Source organism: Hyaena hyaena, unplaced genomic scaffold (assembly GCF_003009895.1).
Source record: "Hyaena hyaena isolate Hyena2069 unplaced genomic scaffold, ASM300989v1 scaffold_192, whole genome shotgun sequence".
In the NCBI taxonomy this organism is placed as follows: Eukaryota; Metazoa; Chordata; class Mammalia; order Carnivora; family Hyaenidae; genus Hyaena; species Hyaena hyaena.
Window position 1 is genome coordinate 1,530,374 of NW_024080825.1, and position 21,705 is coordinate 1,552,078.

General features: G+C 38.0%; 1 protein-coding gene across 8 annotated transcripts in view; it reads left to right on the top strand.

Annotated features, from left to right (window-relative positions):
• ATF1 (activating transcription factor 1) overlaps nt 1-20,061 on the top strand; it is a 78,013-nt gene extending 57,952 nt beyond the window's left edge. For 6 of the 8 annotated variants that reach the window (XM_039241366.1, XM_039241371.1, XM_039241370.1 and 3 more), the window contains 4 exons: nt 7,556-7,686; nt 11,589-11,771; nt 11,857-12,016; nt 18,514-20,061. In XM_039241366.1, coding sequence (XP_039097297.1) covers nt 7,556-7,686; nt 11,589-11,771; nt 11,857-12,016; nt 18,514-18,658 — 619 coding nt within the window. In that variant the 3' untranslated portion in view covers nt 18,659-20,061. Of the gene's footprint in view, nt 1-7,555; nt 7,687-11,588; nt 11,772-11,856; nt 12,017-14,973; nt 15,088-18,513 lie in introns of those variants that run through there. The other 2 variants (XM_039241367.1, XM_039241372.1) reach the window with 2 other exon arrangements.
• The last annotated feature ends 1,644 nt before the right edge of the window (nt 20,062-21,705 follow it).

Sequence of the window (21,705 nt, forward strand, 5' to 3'; positions counted from 1 at the left end):
TCTCCACAATAGCTAAAACATGGAAAGAGCCTAAGTGTCCATCAACAGATGAATGGATCAAGAAGATGTGGTTTATCTATACCATGGAATACTACATGGCAATGAGAAACAATGAAATCTGGCCATGTGTAGCAACATGGATGGACCTTGAGGGTGTTATGCTGAGCGAAATAAGTCAGGCAGAGAAGGACAAATATCATATGTTTGCACGTATAGGAGGATTAGGAGGAACTTGACGGAGGAACAAGGGGGAGAAGAAGGGCGGAAATGGTCGGGGAAAGGGAGAGAGGCAAACCATGAGAGACTCTTGAATGCTGACAAAAACTGAGGACTGATGGATGTGGGGGGGAGGGGGGGATGGGCATGGAGGAGGGCACTTTGGGGATGAGCACTGAGTGTTATGTGGAAACTAATTTGACAATAAACTATTTGTAAAAAAAAAAAAAAAAAAAAAAAAAAAGAATGTCTTCTTTCCCACCGAGTACATTTAGCTTAGGGAAGAAGGTCTTCACAAAAAATTTCTGTCAGGCTCTCAGTATCAGCTTCCAATTTGGTCAAATTTCTGATTATAGAGTTATCAAGCCCTCTCAGATATCTTGTTAAGGGGGCGCCTGGGTGACTCAGTCTGTTAAGCATCCGACTTCGGCTCAGGTCATGATCTCACAGTTCATGGGTTCGAGCCCCGCATCAGGCTCTGTGCGGACAGCTAGCTCAGAGCCTGGAGCCTGTTTTGGATTCTGTGTCTCCTTCTCTTTCTGACCCTCCCCTGCTCATGTTCTCTCTCTCTTAGAAATAAGTAAAACATTAAAATATATATATATATCTTGTTAGGTTTCAGCCGGGACAAACAGTAAATATTTCTGGCAACCTTATGGACTCAAGATGTCTCCTCAAAGAAGGAGTGAAAGGTACTATCTTAAGAAGATCTAGAGTTGAGGTGCCTGGGTGGCTCAGTTGGTTAAGCATCTGACTATATCAGCTCAGGTCTCGATCTCAGGATTGTGAGTTCAAGCCTGCATTGCGTTCTGCACTGGGCATGAAGCCTACTTTAAAAACAGAAGAAGAAGAAAATCTGGAGTTACTCCCAAACATATACAAAGAAAGAACAGATAGCCTCATGTCCCAGGCAGGCAGAAAGCCAAGCCATATTCTTAGGAGGTAACAGGAAGCAAAAAGGAAATAGTTATTCCCAGGAAAGAAAGGATCATTATTATCCACTGGGTCTGGATTTGGAAAGGAAGGGACAACATGAATTTTCATTTCTCTTCTCTCAATTCAGCTCAGGAGATAATCTATTTATAAAAACTCTTGAGGGTCCTCCTTAGTTTAAGAAATTCTTTTACTATAGCCCTCAGTTCAGCCTGAGAGCAAGGAATGAGAGATCCCTGAAGAGGATCGCCAGGAGCCCCAAGCCGGTCGGTCGTATTTCAAAAGGTCACTGCCTTTTCAGAGTGGAAAAGCAGTTCGGACAGAAGCTCGCTAGGATGAATACTCAAAGGACAGAAGAGAGTGGCAGGAGTTCTATCAGTCTTCTAGTCTTGTTTTAGATACTTTTTCTCTTTTTCATTAGCTATTTGCCATGAGTTTTTAATGAAACTATTTTGGAATTTTGAAATCTTTTGGATGCCTCTTTTTGCTAATTAAAATAGGTAACCCTTGCTTTCAAGTGGACTTCTTGAATGAACTTGTCTAATTCAGTATTCCTCATACCAGCCATTGTAATTCCACTTTGTTTTAGTGAAAAAAGAAAAAATTATTTTGCTAGGTATCTAACTTCCAGGACTATAGTTCTTAAACATAAAATAAGCAGGTGTGCTGGAAGGTGGCACACTAACTCTAGATCTAAAGGATCCCATTTGTTTTAATTAGGCCTTTGGGTTTCTCAGAGCCAAACTAATACCTAAAAGGGTCTTGCCCTGGGTGGGATTTATGAGTTGTTTTACAGTGTGCTTCACTGCAGGGAAGTTTTCTGGATGTCACTAGATGGGTGACCTAGTATCAATCTAAGCTGGCCAAAGAACAGGACCAGCTTATACTAACGTTGAGAGTCTTAAGTTAGGTGGTGAGTACTCTAACAGCTCTTAAGCGATTTGACCTGGGCCCACTAATTTTTGTGGCTTTTTGGTTTCTGAAATCTCCACTAGCAATAACCTTTATTTACATAAAACAAGACAAATATGTGCCCCTCAACACACCACCAGTAACCAAAACCTGTCACTGCAGAGTGGTTAAGAGAAGCCTTTGTGTACTACCAGCAATTCCCAAAGTGAACTAAACCAACAGACTCCATTCAGGGAAATGAACAAGATTAAACCAGCATGCTCCAGTAAATGGGGACTGCAGACTGGAACTAGGAAAGAATTCCAGGGTGGAAGCGTGGGCTGAACCAAGGGCTAAGGGCTGGTGGTTCCTTAGAACCTCCTATCAGTCCAGCCTGACTAGACTTTTTTGGAAAGTCAGATCTGTAGTTTGAATGCAAAAAGCGCAGAGCTAAAACTGAGAGGGACTTACCAATGGCCCTCGGCAACAGGGAGAAAGACGGTGAACTCTGAAGGGTTTTGCAGGGCTCTGTGCCTGTGTTTTTCATTGTCCCCAGATACTGCCAGAAGTTCGTTTCTGATCCGGAAGCCACCAAATCTGTTAAACAGAATTCAGCTGTGTAAATTTGAAGGTCTCACTGGCTTTATTAAATAATTCCTGAATAGGGCAGATTGTATCTAGCAAGTAGAGGGGAGCTCAAAGGAGCTGTACAAAATGGAAGCTTTTTAAAGGAAGGAAGATGGGGCAAGAAGATTTTAGCAAAAGAAAAGGATTGTTCCAGCAGGGTGTCTTTTTCTTAGTGGGAAGAGCAGTGGTTCTTTTGATGCAGATGACCTCAGCCTCCTCTGGGGGAAGGAGAGGGTCTGTGTGGCACTCATTGGCACTGATCCGAAGAAAAGTTCTGACTGACTAAAGACTACATTTCTTGGGGAGGTTTATAGATTAGGTATTAAGCCCTGGTTTCGGGACTCAGCCTAAGTGATGCCATTTTGGGTCTGTGGTTTTCTTTTAAACCGTACAAATACATGAGCTGGAAGCTGAAGCAAGCATGAAAACCAAAGTACACTCATTGCTTTAGGTCTGCTGCAGGAAGGGACTCTGAACCTGAGATTTCTGTATTAAGCCGGGATCCCTGCAGGAAGCTAGAACATCTGAAAGGAAGCTTCCCACATTAAGCTTTCTATGTTACACCAAATTAGGATCAACCAAATATGAGTTCAGTGTGAAAAATCATAAACATACAAGGAAATAAACCACCATAAGTGAGAATCCATACATATAATATATAATCAACTCAATAAATGCAGGAAAAGCATTTGATAAAATTCAGCACCTACTCATAAATTTTTAGCAAATAAGTAATAAAAATGGGCTTTGCTAGCATATATAGACTACGGGAACTGAACTACACATAGGACAGACCATGGCTCAAGTCCCAGACTAAGTAGTAATTACAGGGTGTACATATGGACTAGATCTGAGTAACCCTGCAAAGGCTTTGAAAACTGAAATGACATTGGAACCAGAGTCCACTGAATGCTGGTCAGAATCTGTGGCCTGGCACAACTAGGTTGATAGTCTGCTAAAACAAGAATATATAAAAATTCCTCCATAGGATTTACACAAGATCCAGAGTCTGATATCATAATATTGAAAATGTCCCAAATTGGCATATAAAGAACCCAGAAGAATCTTAACTCGGCACCGGAAGACTGTCAGTGGAGATGCTGTCACCTAGATGACACAGATGTTGGAATTCTGTGACAGAAACTTAAAGGAGCTGCTATTAAAATATTCTAACAAGTGTGAATTCTCTCAAAATGAATAGAAAGACAAACTCCTAGCAAAAAGTAGAAGCTATAAAAAGAGATCCAAATAAAAATTTTAGAAATAAAACCTCACTGGATGGGTTGAATAGGAAAATAAAGATAAGGAGATAGCTTCAAAGATAGTTCATTGGAGATTATCCAATCTGAACAATAGAGAAAAATTCACTAATTTTCAGAGACTTGGGAGACAATACCAAAGGTTTTAACATTTGTGTCATTCGAGTCTTAGGAAAAGTATGTTGCCGAAAAAAATATTTAAAGATATTTGGAATGTTTCCAAATTTGGTGAAACCCACAGATTCGAAAAACTCAGCAAACACTAAGCCATATATATAAACACAAACCCCTCCCCAGACAGGTCATAATTAAACTGGTAAAAACTAAAAACAAAAATCTTGTGCACAGAGAAAAATCACACGTTACTTAAAAGGGAACAGTGTGAATCACTACAGATTTCTGATCAAAAACAAGAAGGCTAGAAGGAAATGAAATACATTTTTTTTAAGTTTGTTTATTTTTAGAGAGAGAGAGCACACGTGCGCACACGCAATTAGGGGAAGAGCAGAGAGAAAGGGAGAGAGAGAGGGAATCCTAAGCAGGCTCCACACTGCAGCACAGAGCCTGAGGGGCTGGAACCCAGAAACCAGGAGATCATGACCTGAACTGAAACCAAGAGTCAAGCGCTTTAACCAACTGAGCCACCCAGGTGCCCCAAAGAGAAGTACATATTTAAATTGCTGAAAGAAAAGCATTGTCAGTTTAGAATTCTCTGTCTAGTGAAAATATCCCTCAGGAGTAGGAGGTGAAATAAATATTCTCAGATGAAGGAAAACTAAGAGCAGTCATTGACAGCATACTTGCTCTAAAGTAACTGCTAAGAACGCTCTTAAGACAGACAAAAGCCTGGAAATTTAAGAATGAAGAAACAGCAACAGCAAGATCTGGGCAAGAATAATGAACTTTTCTCCGATTGAATTCTTTAAAATATGTTTGGTTGACAAGAAAATATGGCATTGTCTGGGGCTTTTAGTGTATGCAGACGAACATAAGGGCAGAGATAAAGAGACTCATTCTGGAGGTAAGGTTTCTAAGGTTCACTTGACATGGTAAAACAGTGATTCTAAGTAGCTGAGGTCTCTATATTATAGCCCCTTAGAGCAATTACTAAATTATATGAAGAGATTTAGTCAAACATATGGTAAATTAAAATGGAGTTCTGAAAACTCTTCAAATAACCCAAAAGAATACATAAGACTTTTGATTTTTTTTTTTTTTTTTTTTTTTTTTTTTTTTTTTTAAGTAAGCTCTATGCCCAGTATGGGGCTTGAACTCCTGACCCTGAGGATCAAGAGTTGCATGTTCTGGGGCACCTGGGTGGCTCAGGTCATAATTTCACAGTTTATGGGTTCAAGCTCTGCATCAGGCTCTATGCTGACAGCTTGGAGCCTGGAGCCTGCTTCAGATTTGTGTCTCCCTCTCTCTCTGCCCCTCCCCTGCTCACATACTGTCTCTGTCTCTCAAAAATAAATAAAGGTTAAAAAAAAAAAAAAAGTTTCATGCTCTATCAACTGAGCTAGCCAGGCATGCCCAGAAGTCTTTTTTTAAAACAGAAAGCAAGGCTCCTATGTGGCTCAGTTGGTTAAACATCTGACTGTGGCTCAGGTCATGATTTCACGGTTTGTGAGTTTGAGCCCCACATCAGACACCCTGCTGTCAGCACATGTGAAGCTGTGCTTCACATCCTCTATTTTCCCCTTCTCTGCCCCTCCCCTGCTTACTCTTCTCTCAAAAATAAATTGAAAAAAAATTTTTTTAAAAACAGCAAATAATTGGTAGATCAAGTGACAACAATAATTAAGACATGGCTTCAACTCATTAATTAAGAGATTATAAAACTCTAAGCCAATATAAATGAATATAAACAGAGATCCCTAGCAGAATATGAGCTTTAGCAAACTAAATCCAGTGACATATAAAAGGTGTTATACATGATGAACAAATAGGATTTATACCAGGAATGCACAATTGGCTTAACGTCTGGAAATCAATTTTGTTCATATTTATAGAATAAAAACAAAAAATATATGATTACATCAGCAGACACAAGAAAAAGCATTTTTTTAAACAAATCCATTTGATAAAATGCTCATCAAACAAATAGATGGGAGATTTTCGGGGGTGCCTGGGTAGCTCAGTCAGTTGAATGTTTCTTGATTTTGGCTCAGATCACGATGTCTCAGTTCATGGGATGGAGCCCTGCAACAGGCTCCGTGCTGAGCATGGAGTCTGTTTGGGATTCTTTCTCTGACCCTTCTTTGCTCGTGTGCATGCACACTCTCTCAAATAAATAAACTTAAAAAGGGGGGCGGGGAGCTCCTCAACCTAATAAGGTACATCTCCAAAAGCCCATAGCTAATAGCATTAATTTCTTTAATTGAAGCTTAATTTTCACTGGGTAGAACCAGCTTTTGGTCTAAGTAAGAAAGGGCTTAATGATTGAATGGTTTGCTATTTGGAGGTTGTAGATGACTTATTCCTGGAAATAGAGGCTGTTAGGAATGCCAGGGCATTCCTGCATAGGCTGGATGGTTGGCATAGATAACAAATAAGATCCTTTTCAATGATAAGGTTGTTTTCCCCCTTTGTGACTCTTTTTTGTTTTTACAATGAACATAGAATTCTTAAGATTCCTTTTTTCTTTTTCTTCTAGAAAGAAATAATGCTTAATTGTTGTTCCACCCCCGATTGTGTTTTGGAAGTTCTTTCCTTTCATTAAAAGAATCTTTTTCTATTCCCATATTCCTTGTTATAAGCCCCATTTTACCAAGTCTGAGGAATACCTGTGGGATTATATTTACTTCCTGTTAAACAATTTTTTTTTTTTCCCTGTTAAACAATTTTATTGGGGCACCTGCTGCTCAGTCAGTGGAGCATGCAACTCTTGATCTCTGCGTTATGAGTTTGAGCCTCAGGGTGGTTGAGAGATTACCTAAAAATATTAAAAATCATAAACAGTTTATCACTGGTAGCGTGTGCTTTTTATAGTAGTATTCTTATTTCTTACTGGTTTCTTAAAACTGTGGGCTTCTCACTATAGAGTTGAAGGTTGGAAAAATAAATTTGGTCTTTTTATTTTTGAGAGCAAGAAAGAGAGCATGAGTGGGGGAGGGGCAGAGATAGAGAGAGATACAGAATCTGAAGCAGGCTCCAGGCTCTGAGCTGTCAGTGCAAGGCCAACATGGGGCTGGAACTCCTGAATCTTGAGATCATGACCTGAGCCAAAGTGGGACACAACCAACTGAGTCACCCAGGTGACCCAAATTTGGTCTTTTTAAATAAAGGTCACTATTTAGAAAATGAATACTGTTCTTGTTAATTAATGAAATACCTTACAACAGAGTCCTCTCTCTTCTGGGGGAAAGAGACACTTCCTACCTCTATAAGGGCCTTGTACATTAAAAGGCACTCTGTGTGAGTATTCAGTGTCTCTTTTCAGGGAGCCATAAACTTTAAATCATGACTCGCCTGCAGTACATCATTACAGTAGTCTGTGCTCAACTAAAGGGTTCCTTGACAAAACGGTTTCGATATCTAGATTATTGTACTTTTAACCTGAGATTGAAAAAGTTTTGGCAGTTTGTTTTTATAAAGCTATTTACCGGCATTAACAGTTTTATTTTTCACAGAAAAATTTTGAAAGATCTATCTTCTGAAGATACACGTGGCAGAAAAGGAGACGGAGAAAACCCTGGAGTTTCTGCTGTCACTTCTATGTCTGTTCCAACTCCCATCTATCAAACCAGCAGTGGACAGTACAGTACGTATAGGAATACATTTTTATGTGACGGATACACAAAATCTAAAGAAGGGGTGTGGAGAAGACTGTCATGCTTCAGTAGAGAGGATAATTAATTGAAGGTTACCATTTTGAGCCAAAAATCATGCAAAATACTTTTTCAGCATTATCTCATTTACTCCTTACAACAGCTTTGTGAGGAAGGCAGTTACCAATTTATGAGGAAACTGAGCCTTCGAGAGCTTAGATGATGTCCTTAGAGTCATGCAGCTTGTAAGTGCTGCGCTTACTTTGGAGTTCTGACAGATGCATGGAGTCGTCTAACCACCATAGTCAAGATGTAACTTCATCACCCCCTGGAATTCTTTGTGCTGTCCATTTGTAGAGGATTTCTCCTTCCGTTTCTAACTCCTGTTCCTCAAGTCTAATTGACCCTTGCCCCAAAATCTGTGTCCCATCCCCCCACCTCTCACGTCTCCAGTCACCACCGTGACCCTGGCTCGTACTCCCATCTGAATCACTGCAGTGCGCATCTGCTTGGTCATTTTGCTGCCATTCTTGCTCTCATTGTTTTCCATACCGCAGCCAAAGCGATTTATTTAAAATGTCAATTAGATCACACCACTTTGGCTCCAAACCCTCCAGTGACTCTCCATCATCCCTAGAGTAAGTCTGATAAGGCTAAGCTACATTCAATATCTGGCCTCCCTTTCCAAACTCCAGTCTTCTCTGCCACTGTCTGGCATTCTGGCAACACAGACTTTGTTGGTGTCTTTCCGATATATGAAGCTTGTTTCTGCCTCAAGATACTTGGGCTTGTCACCCCCACTGCCTGGCATATTCTTCTCCCAGAGCCTCATATGGCTTTTACGTCCTCACTTCTGCTCTGCTCAGGTGTCACTTCTCAAAGAGACCACTCTGTAAAATATGTTCTCTTTAGCTAACTTTCTTACATTTTTATTTATATGAAATTGTTAAAAAGTACATATTTAATTACAGATTACATATAATTATACATCTGTTTATTTATGATCAATTCTCAAAGATAAGTTCCCTGAGGGAAAGAACTGTCTTGTTCACAGCTGGGTTCTTGGCCTAGCAGGCCTGGCGCATAGTAGGCCTTCAGTGAAATTTGTTATGAATAAATTATTTAAAGAACACATAAAAAACACCTCAATGAGGACACACAAAAACTGAGAACAATGGTTGCAAGGAAGGAAACCTGGGAGTAAAGATCAGAGAACGTTGAGAAGTTTACTTTCATTTTAAGTAAAACTGATTTTTTTTAACCATACACATCCATTAATTACTGCTTTCAAAAAAACTTTTTAAAATCTTTTTTAATGTTTTTATTTGAGAGCAAGGCAGAGCACTAGCAGGAGAGGGACAGAGAGAGAGGGAGACACCAAATCTGAAGCAGGCTCCAGGCTCTGAGCTGTCAGCACAAAGCCCAAAATGGGGCTCAAAACCACCAACTGTGAGTTCATGACATGAGCTAAAGTTGGACATTTAACTGTCTGATCCACCCAGGTGCCCCTAAGAAGTTTTTTTCTGAAAGCAGCATATTAGCACGTTAAAAATTATGACATACTAATAGGGCAGATTATTTTAAGACAAAGTTCAGAATTATGAAAACTACATAGAAACTTAGGCAAATATTTCATATATAATTGAAATAAGTACAGTTCAAAGTGGTGTTTAAGGCAGCTTGATCCAGTAGAACTTCCTTGATGAAAATGTTCTATATTTGCATTGTCCAGTACAGTAGCCACTAAGCCATGTGTGACTGTTGAGCACTTGAGATGTGGCTGGTGAGACTGAGGAACTGAATTTCTTACATTGTTTCAGTTAAGTAGCGCCATGTGGCTAATGGCTACTGCATTAGTGTAGATTTAGAGTAGACTCAACCAGAAAATACACGTTAATCAAAAATAGGAAGATAGGTTATAAAAATGGAAACAGTTCTGTATTATTTATTACGTATATTTAACATCAAAAGATGTATCTCTAGGGGTGCCTGGGTGGCTCAGTCAGTAAGCATCCGACTTCAGCTCAGGTCATGATCTCACAGTCTTGTAAATTCAAGCCCCCCATTAGGCTCTGTGCTGACAGTTGAGAGCTTGGAGCCTGCTTCGAGTTCTGTGTCTCCCTCTCTCTCTGCCCCTCCCCCACTCAGGCTCTGTCTCTCTCTGGCCCTCTCAAAAATAATAAACATTTAAAAAGTGCATCTGTTGGGGCGCCTGGGTGGCTTAGTCGGTTAAGCGTCCGACTTTCGCTTAGGTCATGGTCTCGCGGTTCATGGGTTCGAGCCCCGCGTCGGGCTCTGTGCTGACTGCCAGCTCAGAGCCTGGAGCCTGTTTCAGTCTGTGACTCCCTCTCTCTCTCTGACCCTCCCCTCCTCACGCTGTGTCTCTCTCTCTCTCCTAGAAATAAATAAAAACATTTAAAAAAAAAAAAGTGTATCTCTATACGTGTGTGTGTGCATACACATTTTGATGTGTATTAATGTATCCGTCTATACGAACATGGAAAATCATTCAGAAGAGGATGTCTGGGGTTGAAAATGGTTGCCCCAAGTGTGGGGCAGCCAGTAGAATAAATCGGAATCAAGAATAGGACTTCTTGTTTTGTTTATATATTTACGTTAATATATATGTATATACATAATATGTGTTGGAGGGAAGACAATTAAAAACAATTGCTAATCTAAGTTTAAAACAAATCTCTGCATCTAAAACTTAACTGTCATTAAAGTCATATACATTAAATTATGTGGAATGTTTGCTGTTTGGCAGCGGATGAGGGATAATTACATACTCCTAAAAAAATATTTTCAATTAAAACATACACCCAGACAAGTGTGTTTTGGCTTCCTGATACCCAGAATATAACATGCATTATAAGCTGATAAGAGGGCACAGAGATGAGGCATTAGATTCTGAAGGGGATTTATTACATGGGATTGCATAATGCTAAAATGTTTTCCATTAGGTCATATCTTATGGGTGTTCATTTAAGGTTTGAGAGGAAAGCATAAACATAAGTAAAATTCATTGAGGGGTGCCTGGGTGGCTCAGTCGGTTAAGTGTCTGGCTCAGGTCATGATCTCACAGTTTGTGAGATCGAGCCCCGCATTGGGCTCTGCGCTGGCAGCATAGAGCCTGCACGGGGTTCTCTCTCCCTCTGCCCCTTCCCTGCTCTATCTGTCTCTCTCTCAAAATAAACAAAAAAGTATAATTCATTGAAAAATGTGGTGAGGCACATAGTAATATGACCTCTTTCTCACAACAACCTTATTGGTGACGTTCACTAGGAAGGGACTTGAATAGATTACATTTTTTAAATTATCACTTAATAACATTTAGTACATTTTAATAGTGGTTACCACTAGACAGTAGAGCTCAGAAACAAAGTATGAAGATTTATATTTTCATTATGTAGCCTTTTATCCTATTAAAATTTTTTCTGTAGGCATAGGCACATTTAATCTACTCACAAATATTTTTAAGCTTATAATCTTTTTAATGCTTCTTTTGAATAAAAGTTACAAACTGTGTTAATGTTTCCTTCTACTGATTTTCCCTTTAAAAGTTAGCCATTGGTACCCTCTCCTAATGGCCCAGAACTGCTGTGACAACATTAGCAGTTAGCACGCAGTGCTCCAGTGAGCCCAAAATGTGTTTTGACTGATCTACAGTTTGAGACTAAATTTCAGATTAGTGCATCTGAACTATAAAATTTTATAGAGAAATGCCATTTTATTTTTTACATATAGTTCGCTCAGACTAGTTAACAGTTACCAGGTGGAACTGCACTCAAACCTGTTTTAATATATAGTGGTTGGGTTTTTTTTTTTTCACCAGTCCTTTGCAATTAGTGTATCGTATAGCCTTACAATAGCTATGTTCTCTCTTTGGTTAAAGTTGCCATTGCCCCAAATGGAGCCTTACAACTGGCCAGCCCAGGCACAGATGGAGTACAGGGACTTCAGACACTAACCATGACAAATTCAGGCAGTACTCAGCAAGGCACAACAATTCTCCAGTACGCACAGACCTCTGATGGACAGCAAATACTTGTGCCCAGCAACCAGGTGGTTGTACAAAGTAAGTATGTCTAAGTGTCTGTGGTAAACATCCCCATGTTCTTTCAAAGACATGTCTGAATTAACTCATTCTTCTGACCACACAGCTGCATCAGGAGATATGCAGACGTATCAGATCCGCACCACACCTTCAGCTACTTCGCTGCCACAGACTGTGGTGATGACCTCTCCTGTGACACTTACATCTCAGACAACTAAGACAGATGACCCCCAACTGAAAAGAGAAATAAGGTTGATGAAGAACAGGTAGGTAGTAAAATTGTACTGCCGGGATGGGTAATGTTTTTGTAAATCTCGAAACATAACCAGCTGTTAACTGGAATTGTGAATTAAAAATGAGAGATTTGGGGTGCCTGGCTAGCTTGGCTAGTTCAGTCGGTGGAGCACATGGCTTTATCTTGGGGTTGTGAGTTTGAGCCCCACAATGGCCATACAGCTTAGTTTAAAAAAAAAAAAAAAAAAAAAAGGTTTATCTCAACTTTATTTTACTGAGTTTTAGGTTGTATCTAGTTCATTTCCAATGGGTCCCACTGCACACTCTGTTTAATATATGACCTCGAGTTCTTTCATTTTTATTGTGTCTTTTGACTAGCACAGCTTTTCAGACAATATATTTTGTTCTTGTTGGGCTGACAGAAGTTAAATGAAAATAATAATTTGCTGCTTGCCATTGATAGCGAGAAGAGGAAAGAATTCCTAAAAAAACTGATGGACACAGAAATGCTAAAAATGAGTCTTACCCATGAATATATAGCAGTGATTTAACCTCCAGCAACACTTACTTTCACTCAAAATGTATTTTAAACATAGTTATATAAGCTGTGTATACATCAGCCATGAAGAACCACCAGTTTTTGAGAAAAAGAATATAATGGGTAGCCTTCTGCAGTGAGTTCAAGGGAAAAAAGAGAAAGGACACTAATAAAAACTATGTTAGGAATCAAAAAGGGTAGGTACCCACCTATAAAACACATATTTTAAAAATTACAGTAGGATTCTATTTTTTAACTCCTCACCAGTAAATTAGAAAATTAGAATAAAAGGATGATTTTCTAGAGCAATAAAAATTATCATACAAAGACCAGAGAGAGGCATTTAATTACTTCAAGGTAAATGTTTCTTTACTAAAAACTGAGAGTAAGCATCATCGTGAATGAACTTGGTCACATGGCAGGATTGTCTGTTGTTCTGGAGGTTCTGACAATTGCAATAAGACAAGGAACTGAAGTAAGTTAGGTGAATACTAGAAAAGAATTGTGATTTTTGTTATTGATATGATTATGTGCCTAGGGAACCCAAAAGATTTGTTAAGAATTTCTAGAATGAGACTTCTGTTTCTGACCATATGACCTCGGCTGTGTAATATTATTAAAAGCTTGATGAAATATGAAAAACACCCTTTTAAATGACTGGATGAGCCTGCAGGCAAGTAAGATATAGCTCTTGAAGTTAGGAATGAATCAGAAGCACAAGACCATGAAGTTAATAAGCACTGAAGCAACCCCTGTATAATCTGTAGATCAGTTCAAATCTTTGTGATTGGTAGAGCTTTGGTATGCAGGGGGGACTAGGGACAAAGCCTGGGGTCTGTGCAGGCTGCAACTGGATCAGAGAGGATTATTCTTCATGAAGTCAAGACCCAAGTAAAGTTGACCCTTGAACAATGCAGGGGTTGGGTGCCGACCCTCCCTGCCCCGCCCCACACTTGAAAATCTATATATAGTTTTTGACTCCCAAAAATTAGTTGACCAGAATCTTTAACTGATAACATAAATAGCCGATTAATACACATTTTCTATTTTATATGTAGTATATACTGTATTGTTACAATAAAGTAAGCTAGAGAAAAGAAAAATATGAAAAAAATCATAAGGAAAATACATTTATAGAACTATACTTATCAGAAAAAAATCTGCATATAAGTAGACTCACACAGTTCAAACTTGTGTTGTTCAAGAGTCAGCTGTAATTTAAAAATGGTCTGGGTCCATAGTGCCCCCAACTTTTTGGAAGAAAGCAGTTTTATCACAGGCTCTAACAGATTCCCATACATCAAGTTCTAACAAATACAAGTTGAAAAATCACAGACTATCCAAGGAGTTAGGCCTCCATCATCATATGTGCCAAGCCTTTATGTAATTTTCACAAAAATCTTTGAGGTGTATATAATATTATTTTCAGTTTTTCTTAGGTGAAGAAACTGAAGTGTAGAGGGGTTAATTTCTTTGCCCAAGGTTAAACTACTTAGTAAGTGGTAGAGGTAGGATTTAAACACACGGGTCCAGGTTTCAGAGTCCAAAGACTTAGATATTCAAATATACCATACTACCTTTCAGGAGCAAGAGTCATCAGAAAGAGCACACAACAGAACACCTTTTGTAAAGCCTTCAGTTACCTGTCTACTATATTTAAAGAAAACACGGGGCGCCTGGGTGGCTCTGTCAGTTAAGCGTCCGATTTCAGCTCAGGTCATGATCTCACAGTCCATGGGTTCAAGCCCCACGTTGGGCTCTGTGCTGACAGGAGCCTGCTTCAGATTCTGTCTCCCTCTCTCTGCTCCTCCCCTGCTTACACTCTCTCTCAGAAAATAAATACAAGCTGAAAAAAAATATGCGTGAAAATCATCAAAGGTCGAGATTATAAAAATGATAAAAATTGGAAAAGAAAAAAACCGCTCTTAGTAGTAAATATATATTCATCTGCTTAGAATATCCACGAGAATCATCTACAAAGTATTTGAAAGCTTGGAAAGGAACCAACAGTGTACTAGAAACAAACCTTTAACTATTTAGTGTAAAACAAGAAAAGAACAGGGGGTATTATGAGGATTTAAAGGAAAGAAATCCTTACCATTTTTTTATATAATTGTCTATTGTTTTGAAATGGACTTACAGAAAAATTATTAGAAGTAATGAATTTATAACATTGCTAAATGTAACACCAATTTTCAAAAAATTGTATTTCTTTATATCAGCAGTAGTTTGGTAAATAATTATTGAAAAGATACCATTTATGTTATCAACAAAATACTTTAGAAGAAATCTAACAACAAAAGATGTCCAGGCCACTTATGAAAAATATGTGCAATGTTTTTGAAAGACCTTAAGGAAAACCTAAATAAAATGGAGAAATAGATACTATGTCCATAGATATGGAAACTCAGTATTATAAAGATGACTATTTTTCCCCCAATTGATCCATAGATTCAATGCAGTTCCGATCAAAACCCAAACAGGTTGTTTGAAGAACTTGACAAGTTGATACTAAAATTTATAGAAGAGTAAAGGGCCAAGAACAGCCAAAATATTCCAGACAAGAATAAGGTGAGGAGATATCAAGTTTTACTTACAGCTGTGGTAATTGAAATAATGCGATACTGGCATGGCATTGAGAAAAAAACAAAATGACCAGTTAAATAGCTCAGAAACCAATCCATGGACACATGACACCCTGATACATGAAAGATTATTAGGGGAAGGAGGGACTCTTCAGTAGATGGTATTAGGATAGTTATTGATAAATGAAAAAATATTGGATTTCTTCCTCACACCATACACAAAATCATTGCAGAAGGATTAAAAACACAAATGTGAAAGGTGAAATTTTCAAACTTTTAGGTGAAAATATATAATATGGTTTCAGGAATAGGAAAACAATGCACACCCATCCCACAAACATTAACATAAAAGATTCATTAATCTTCATTAAAATTAATAATTTCTGTTCATCTGTAGAGTGAAAATACAAGCTCCAGTCCTCCAGAAGATATTTGCAATATAGCTAACAAAAAAATAAAAGATTTGTTCGAAAAAATAGAAATGTCTTCTAAATTATCAAGTACAGCCCAACAGAAGAAAAATTGGCAAAATATATGAATAGGCATTTCTCAGAAAACACAAGTGGTTAATAATCATGAAGGATTATTCACCCTTATCAATCAGTAATCAAAGAAATGCATATTAACACCACATACTTAGTTACCATTCATCCCCATCCAGTTGGCAAAAATCTTAAAAGTCTAACCAGGAATTGGCAAGAATTTGGAATAATGAAACTTAGACTGCTTATGGGAGTGAAAGTTGGTACAGCCCCTTCGGATTAATTGGCCTTATCTTGTACAGCTGACCTGGATATGCTGTGTGACTAAGCTGTTTTACTCTGGGTATGTGACTGAGACTTTTGCAGGAAGCATGCATAAAAATGTTCACAGCAGCAAAAATCAGGAAACAACCTAAATAGTCATAGTAACAGAATGGACACACAGATTGTGTTGTATTTATACAGTCTGATAGTGTTCATGGGTATTGACTGATCACTGTAACAGGAATAAGTATTAGAAAAATAAAGTTGAGTGAAAACAAGTTGTAACAATACATAAAGTGTCATTATTTTAAAACAAGCTTTAGAATATAAGCAAGCTAAATTATATATAATAGAGGCCTATAAATATTACTAACACTGAAAATAAGTAAAAGATGGAAGCTAGTAATTGCTTCTGGGCGAGAGAGGGGTATGGAATCAGGAGATAGCACAGAAGGCTCTTCAACAGTATAGATCATATTTTCTTATTAAATCAGGTGTTGGGTTTACATGTGTTCATTTTATTATGTTTCATAACATATCTACACCACATACAGTCTTTTGTGTGTATACTATTTCATAATGTTTTTTAATTATAGTGATTTATAAGGAAATTTAGTAAGTTTTTCTACTGTGAATTACTATCTTGAAAATAATGGGAAGTAATATTCACATTAGTGACCAGAAAAATCATAAAATACTTAGTAAGTTCAATAGGAGAGGATCGTATTTGTTTGTTTATTTTGAGAGAGCTAGAGAGAGAGGAAGACAGAGAATCCCAAGCAGGCTCTGTACTATCAGCACCGAGCTCCATTCGGGGCTCAAACTCAATGAATCATGACATCATGACCTGAGCCAAAACCAAGAGTCAGACATTTAGTCGATTGAGCCACCCAGGCACCGCTAAAATACACATATAAATTTCATGGGATTCAAACTATAGATTTCCATGGAATTGGACAAAATAAGATAAGAGTTTACATGAAAGAACAAAGTGTTCAAGAATGGTCAAGAACAGAAAGAGGTTACTTGTCCATTAGACATTAAAACATACTCTCTAAAGCCACTGTAAATCAAAATTTGGTATCAGCAAAGAGGCAGACAATAGCGTTAGCAAACAGGATAGAGCCCAGAAATAGCTTCTTATGCTAGTTAAGTACAATACTTCTAAAGGATAGCATATTTAATACATGTTATCTGACACAACACCACATCTGAGAGAAAATTAAATTGAACTCCTGTATATTATATCACATACAAAACTAATTCCAGATGGATTAAAGACTTAATTGTGAAAAATTAAGCAAAAAAATTATCTTTGAGAGAAATATACAGTGCATAGAATTTTAATCTAAGCCAAGAAAAAGACTAAGAGAGAAGCACTTATGGCATAGGATACAAAAATATGAGAAGTCAAATGATAGAAAATAATATAAAAACAGGGGTGCCTGGGGGCCTTGGCTGGTTGAGCTTCCGACTCTTGATCTCAGCTCAGGTCATGATCTCATGATTTGTGGATTTGAGCCCCGTGTCAGGCTTCACCCTGACAGCTCAGAGCTTGCTTGGGCCCAAGTTCTCTCTCTCTCCCCCTCTCCCTCACTCACACTCGCTCTTCATCTCTCAAAATAAACTTTTAAAAAGGAAATAATATAGAAACAGATAAAGGATAATATGTATAATGCACACAGAGTTCTTAGGTCATTGGTCTTTGTAATTTCTCATTGTAAAACAGGAAAAGGTATGAATAGAAAAACGGTATGAATAGGCAGTTTCCATAAGAGAGCCAAAAGACCAATAAGCTTTTGAAAAGACGTTCAATCTCACTAGGAGACGGGGAAATAAAAATGAATTAACAATGAAGTGTTCACATGGCAAAGATCTGTGCCTATGTGGAAACATTAAGACAGTGTAAAACAAGCTGCAGATTATACCTATACAGAATATAGAAAATACTCAAAATAATACTTCTCTACATAAGTAATACATGTATGTGACTTCACAGAAATATTCTAAGAGGACATGTACAAAACTGAGTATCAAGCACTGTTTGTAATTAAAACCTAAATAAAAATTGAAGAAACAGTGTCAGAAGTTAGCCAGAGGACCCATAAATTTCACTCCTTGGTACTGGAACATATGCTCACAAAGAAACTGGCATAAGAACATGCATGGCAGCTAAAACTAGACACAGCCCTGGAGAATAGATGAGCAGACTCTGGTGATGGTCGCACAATGGAACACACTCAGCAACAGTAAGGAACAGACCGCCGCGAAGCAACATCCATGAGCCTCAAAAAGACAGTGAAAGGAGACCAGACACAAGGGCGTCTACTGTGTGACTCTGTTAGTTGAGGTTCTAGAATAGGAAAAGCTTCATCTGTGGTGATAAAAATCAGAACAGTAGTTGTTTGGGGGTGAGGACTGACCAGGAATGGGCACGAGGGAACTTTCTGGGACAACAAAGAAGTCCTGTGTCTTGGTAAGTGTGGGAGTTATATATAGGTATGTGCATTTGCCAAAACTGATTGAATTCTGCACTTAAGATCCATGTATTCCGCCGAGTAGAGATGTAGAGAGGTGACCAGGCAGGATTACTGAGGTGCATTTACCATTTAAGGAATGTGAACTTTCTTCTGACATTGGTTTTTAATGCTTATATTTAGAGAAGCTGCTCGAGAATGTCGCAGAAAGAAGAAAGAATATGTGAAATGCCTGGAAAATCGAGTTGCAGTCTTGGAAAATCAAAATAAAACTCTAATAGAAGAGTTAAAAACTTTGAAGGATCTTTATTCCCATAAAAGTGTTTGATTAAGAAAGAAAATATTTTTTGCAGACTTGCCTAAAAATTAGATGGATTTCTTTTCTTTTTAGTGGAGTTTTATAAATTAAAAGGTCAAATGAAGCTTTTTATTTAGGCTTTTTCAACTCAGAGATAATTATCATATGCAAGAGATCTGGTGACAGAAGATAAAGTGGAAAATGAGCTCAAGGAAGTCCCTGGCACAGCTGGAAACTCTGGAAAGATGAAACCCACTCACGAAGGGGCCAGTGAGCGCTCGCCAATTTGAGTTTCCTAAATGACAGTAACCCAAAAATGCCTGAGAAGGTGATATTCGGTAAATTGATTTCAATTTACCCCTTTGGTTTGCATTTGTACCATTTCCTAAAATTTACCTTTTTCACCTGTTTGCGTGTGTGCGCGCGCGTGTGTATGTGTTTTATTTCTGCCAATAAATTCTAAATTACAAATAGAAAAGCTAATACATAAATATATAAATTATGTGTTTTGATTACGTATATTTGTTCTAGTGTCAGATCATTGAAATGGGTTTTTTAAAGTTTGTTTCTTGGACTTGAGAGGGGTTTTGAGACTTGGGTTTAACTATTTTTGAGGCTTTGTCCTCAAAGGCATCTAAGGTACATGAATGGAGTATGGTGATTTTGTAACATTTTTTATCAGAATGGAAAGAGAACTTCTGTTTAAAAGTTTGATACTTTTAAATAGTTTGGTTTTTGGTTACTCTGGGAATGGAGATTTTCTACAAATATATAATTGTTTTTTGATTCTATATTCTGTATGCAGTTGAATATACATTACCTATTCTGTTGTGCTTTAATAGAATGGAATGTTTACAGGCCTGTGAGATGATATTAGAGTATTTTTAACAAACCTTCTGAAGATGCATACCAAAGTTTTCCAAGAGGATTTTATAATCAGTTTAATGTAAGGTTTATCAGATTCTAAAATAGTATGGTTATTAAGGCAATTTTATGTTAGAGACTATTTTGTAATGTAGTGAATGGTACATTTCTAAGAAAAGTGACTGCCAATATATTTTTATAGCTAATCTTTATAAATTCTAAAGTTGAGTTTTTAATGATTATTTTAAATGTTTATATAGTTTAGTAAAAAAAAAAATATTTTGCATCTCAAAGTATCATTTTTATATTATGAGAAGTAAAGTTTCCAGATTGGCTAATATTTGAATTGCAAGTTTTGTATGCAGTTTATCCAAAGGTCAAGAATGCCATCTGTACCCCAGTGTCTAACCTCTGTATTCTAGTGTGTATACACTTTGAAATTGTACTGCAGAACTGTTGTGCGCTTCTTACACAATACGTATCATATTGTTGTCTGTGAAATTAAAGGATATTTGATAAAATTAAGTTTGCTGAATGTAAAATATATTGCTTGTTATGTGATCAACAAACTTCCTGATGGCCACTCTGTTAATTACACTAACTATAGGGCCCTTCTGGTTTTAAAATGAGGATAAATTTTAAATTCTGGTCTACACAGCCTGTTTTAAGAGAGATATCTTTATATGTTTGATTCAGTCAGAACCAATTATAATAAACTAAAAGTAGCTAAATTTCTTGTTCGGCAAGTGTTTACAGTTAAGGAGTCTGTTACGTAGAAAGCTTAACACAGTTGACAAATTTGTGTAATCCTAATGAAAAATTTTCATTAACAGTATTTTTTTTAAATGAGACTGTTGATTTGGCAGCAGTTTATGAAAAGAAGAAAAAAAGTTTGATCACCAATAGGATTACTTATATCACTTATTATTTGATATATAGCCAGAGCCTCCGGCCATTAGGCCTGAAGAAGGTGAGCAGGGTCAGTGTGTTATACCAGGGGTATTTTAAAGGTTATATATAGGCTATTTTACAAGATTTTAAAAGATTATTTGTTACGCTTGGCTGCCGTAGAGATCCTTTTGCTCTTAATGCCTTAACAGGTGACATCCACAAATATTTAAACTTAGCAATGGCTTGCAGACTTTTGCTGTAGGGCCTTGCTTTCACTACACCAAGTTACCGAGGCTAGCAATACATAATAGGCATGAGCAAGCTACTGCTGAGGCCGTAAATGCATACCAGACTATGTTTCAAGAGGTTTTTTTGTTGTTTTTAATGTTTGTTTATTCTTGAGAGAGACAGAGACAGAGCACAAGCTCTGGGGGAGGGGCAGAGAGACAGGGAGACACAGAATCCAAAGCAGGCTCTAGGCTCTGAGTTGTCAGCACAGAGCCCAACACGGGACGTGAACCAATGAACCGTGAGATCATGACCCAAGCTATTTCAAACACTTAACCCACTGAGCCATCCAGGCATCCCTCAAGAGGTTTTTTTTTTTTTTTTTTTTTTTTTTTTTTTTTATCAAGAGGTTTTTTTTTTAACTTGAGGCCAGTGAGGAACTTAAGAAATTTTAAAAGTGATTACAGTCCAAACCTGAAACTAGATTCCAAAAGTTCAATAGACTAGTGAAATTATTTCATTGGCTCAATTGTCTATTTTACATATATTGTCCATTTATTATTATAGTGATGGAAATATTGACCATCAACAAGTCTTGAGTAGGGACACCTGGGTGGCTCAGTTGGTTAAGCATCCGACTTCGGCTCAGGTTATGATCTCACGGTTCGTGGGTTCTTGCCCCGCGTTGGGCTCTGTGCTGACAGCTAGCTCAGAGCCTGGAGCTTCCTTCAGATTCTGGGTCTCCCTGTCTCTCTGCCCCTCCCCCAGAGCTCCCTTAGTCACCCTACTAAGCCAGCCAGGTGCCCCTGGCAAGAGTCTTGAGGGACAGACATTCGGAGGAGATTTAGGCCATTTAACCTTTTTTTAAAATAGTTTATTTCTGAGACAGAGACAGAAGATGAGTGGGGGAGGGGCAGAGAGAGAGGGAGACACAGAATCTGAAGCAGGCTCCAGGCTCTGAGCTGTCAGCACAGAGCCCGACGTGGGGCTCGAACCCATGAACCGTGAGATCATGCCCTGAGCTGAAGTTGGACGCTTAATCAACTGAGCCACCCAGGTGCCCGTAACCTTTTTTTTTTAAAGTTTGAGAGAGC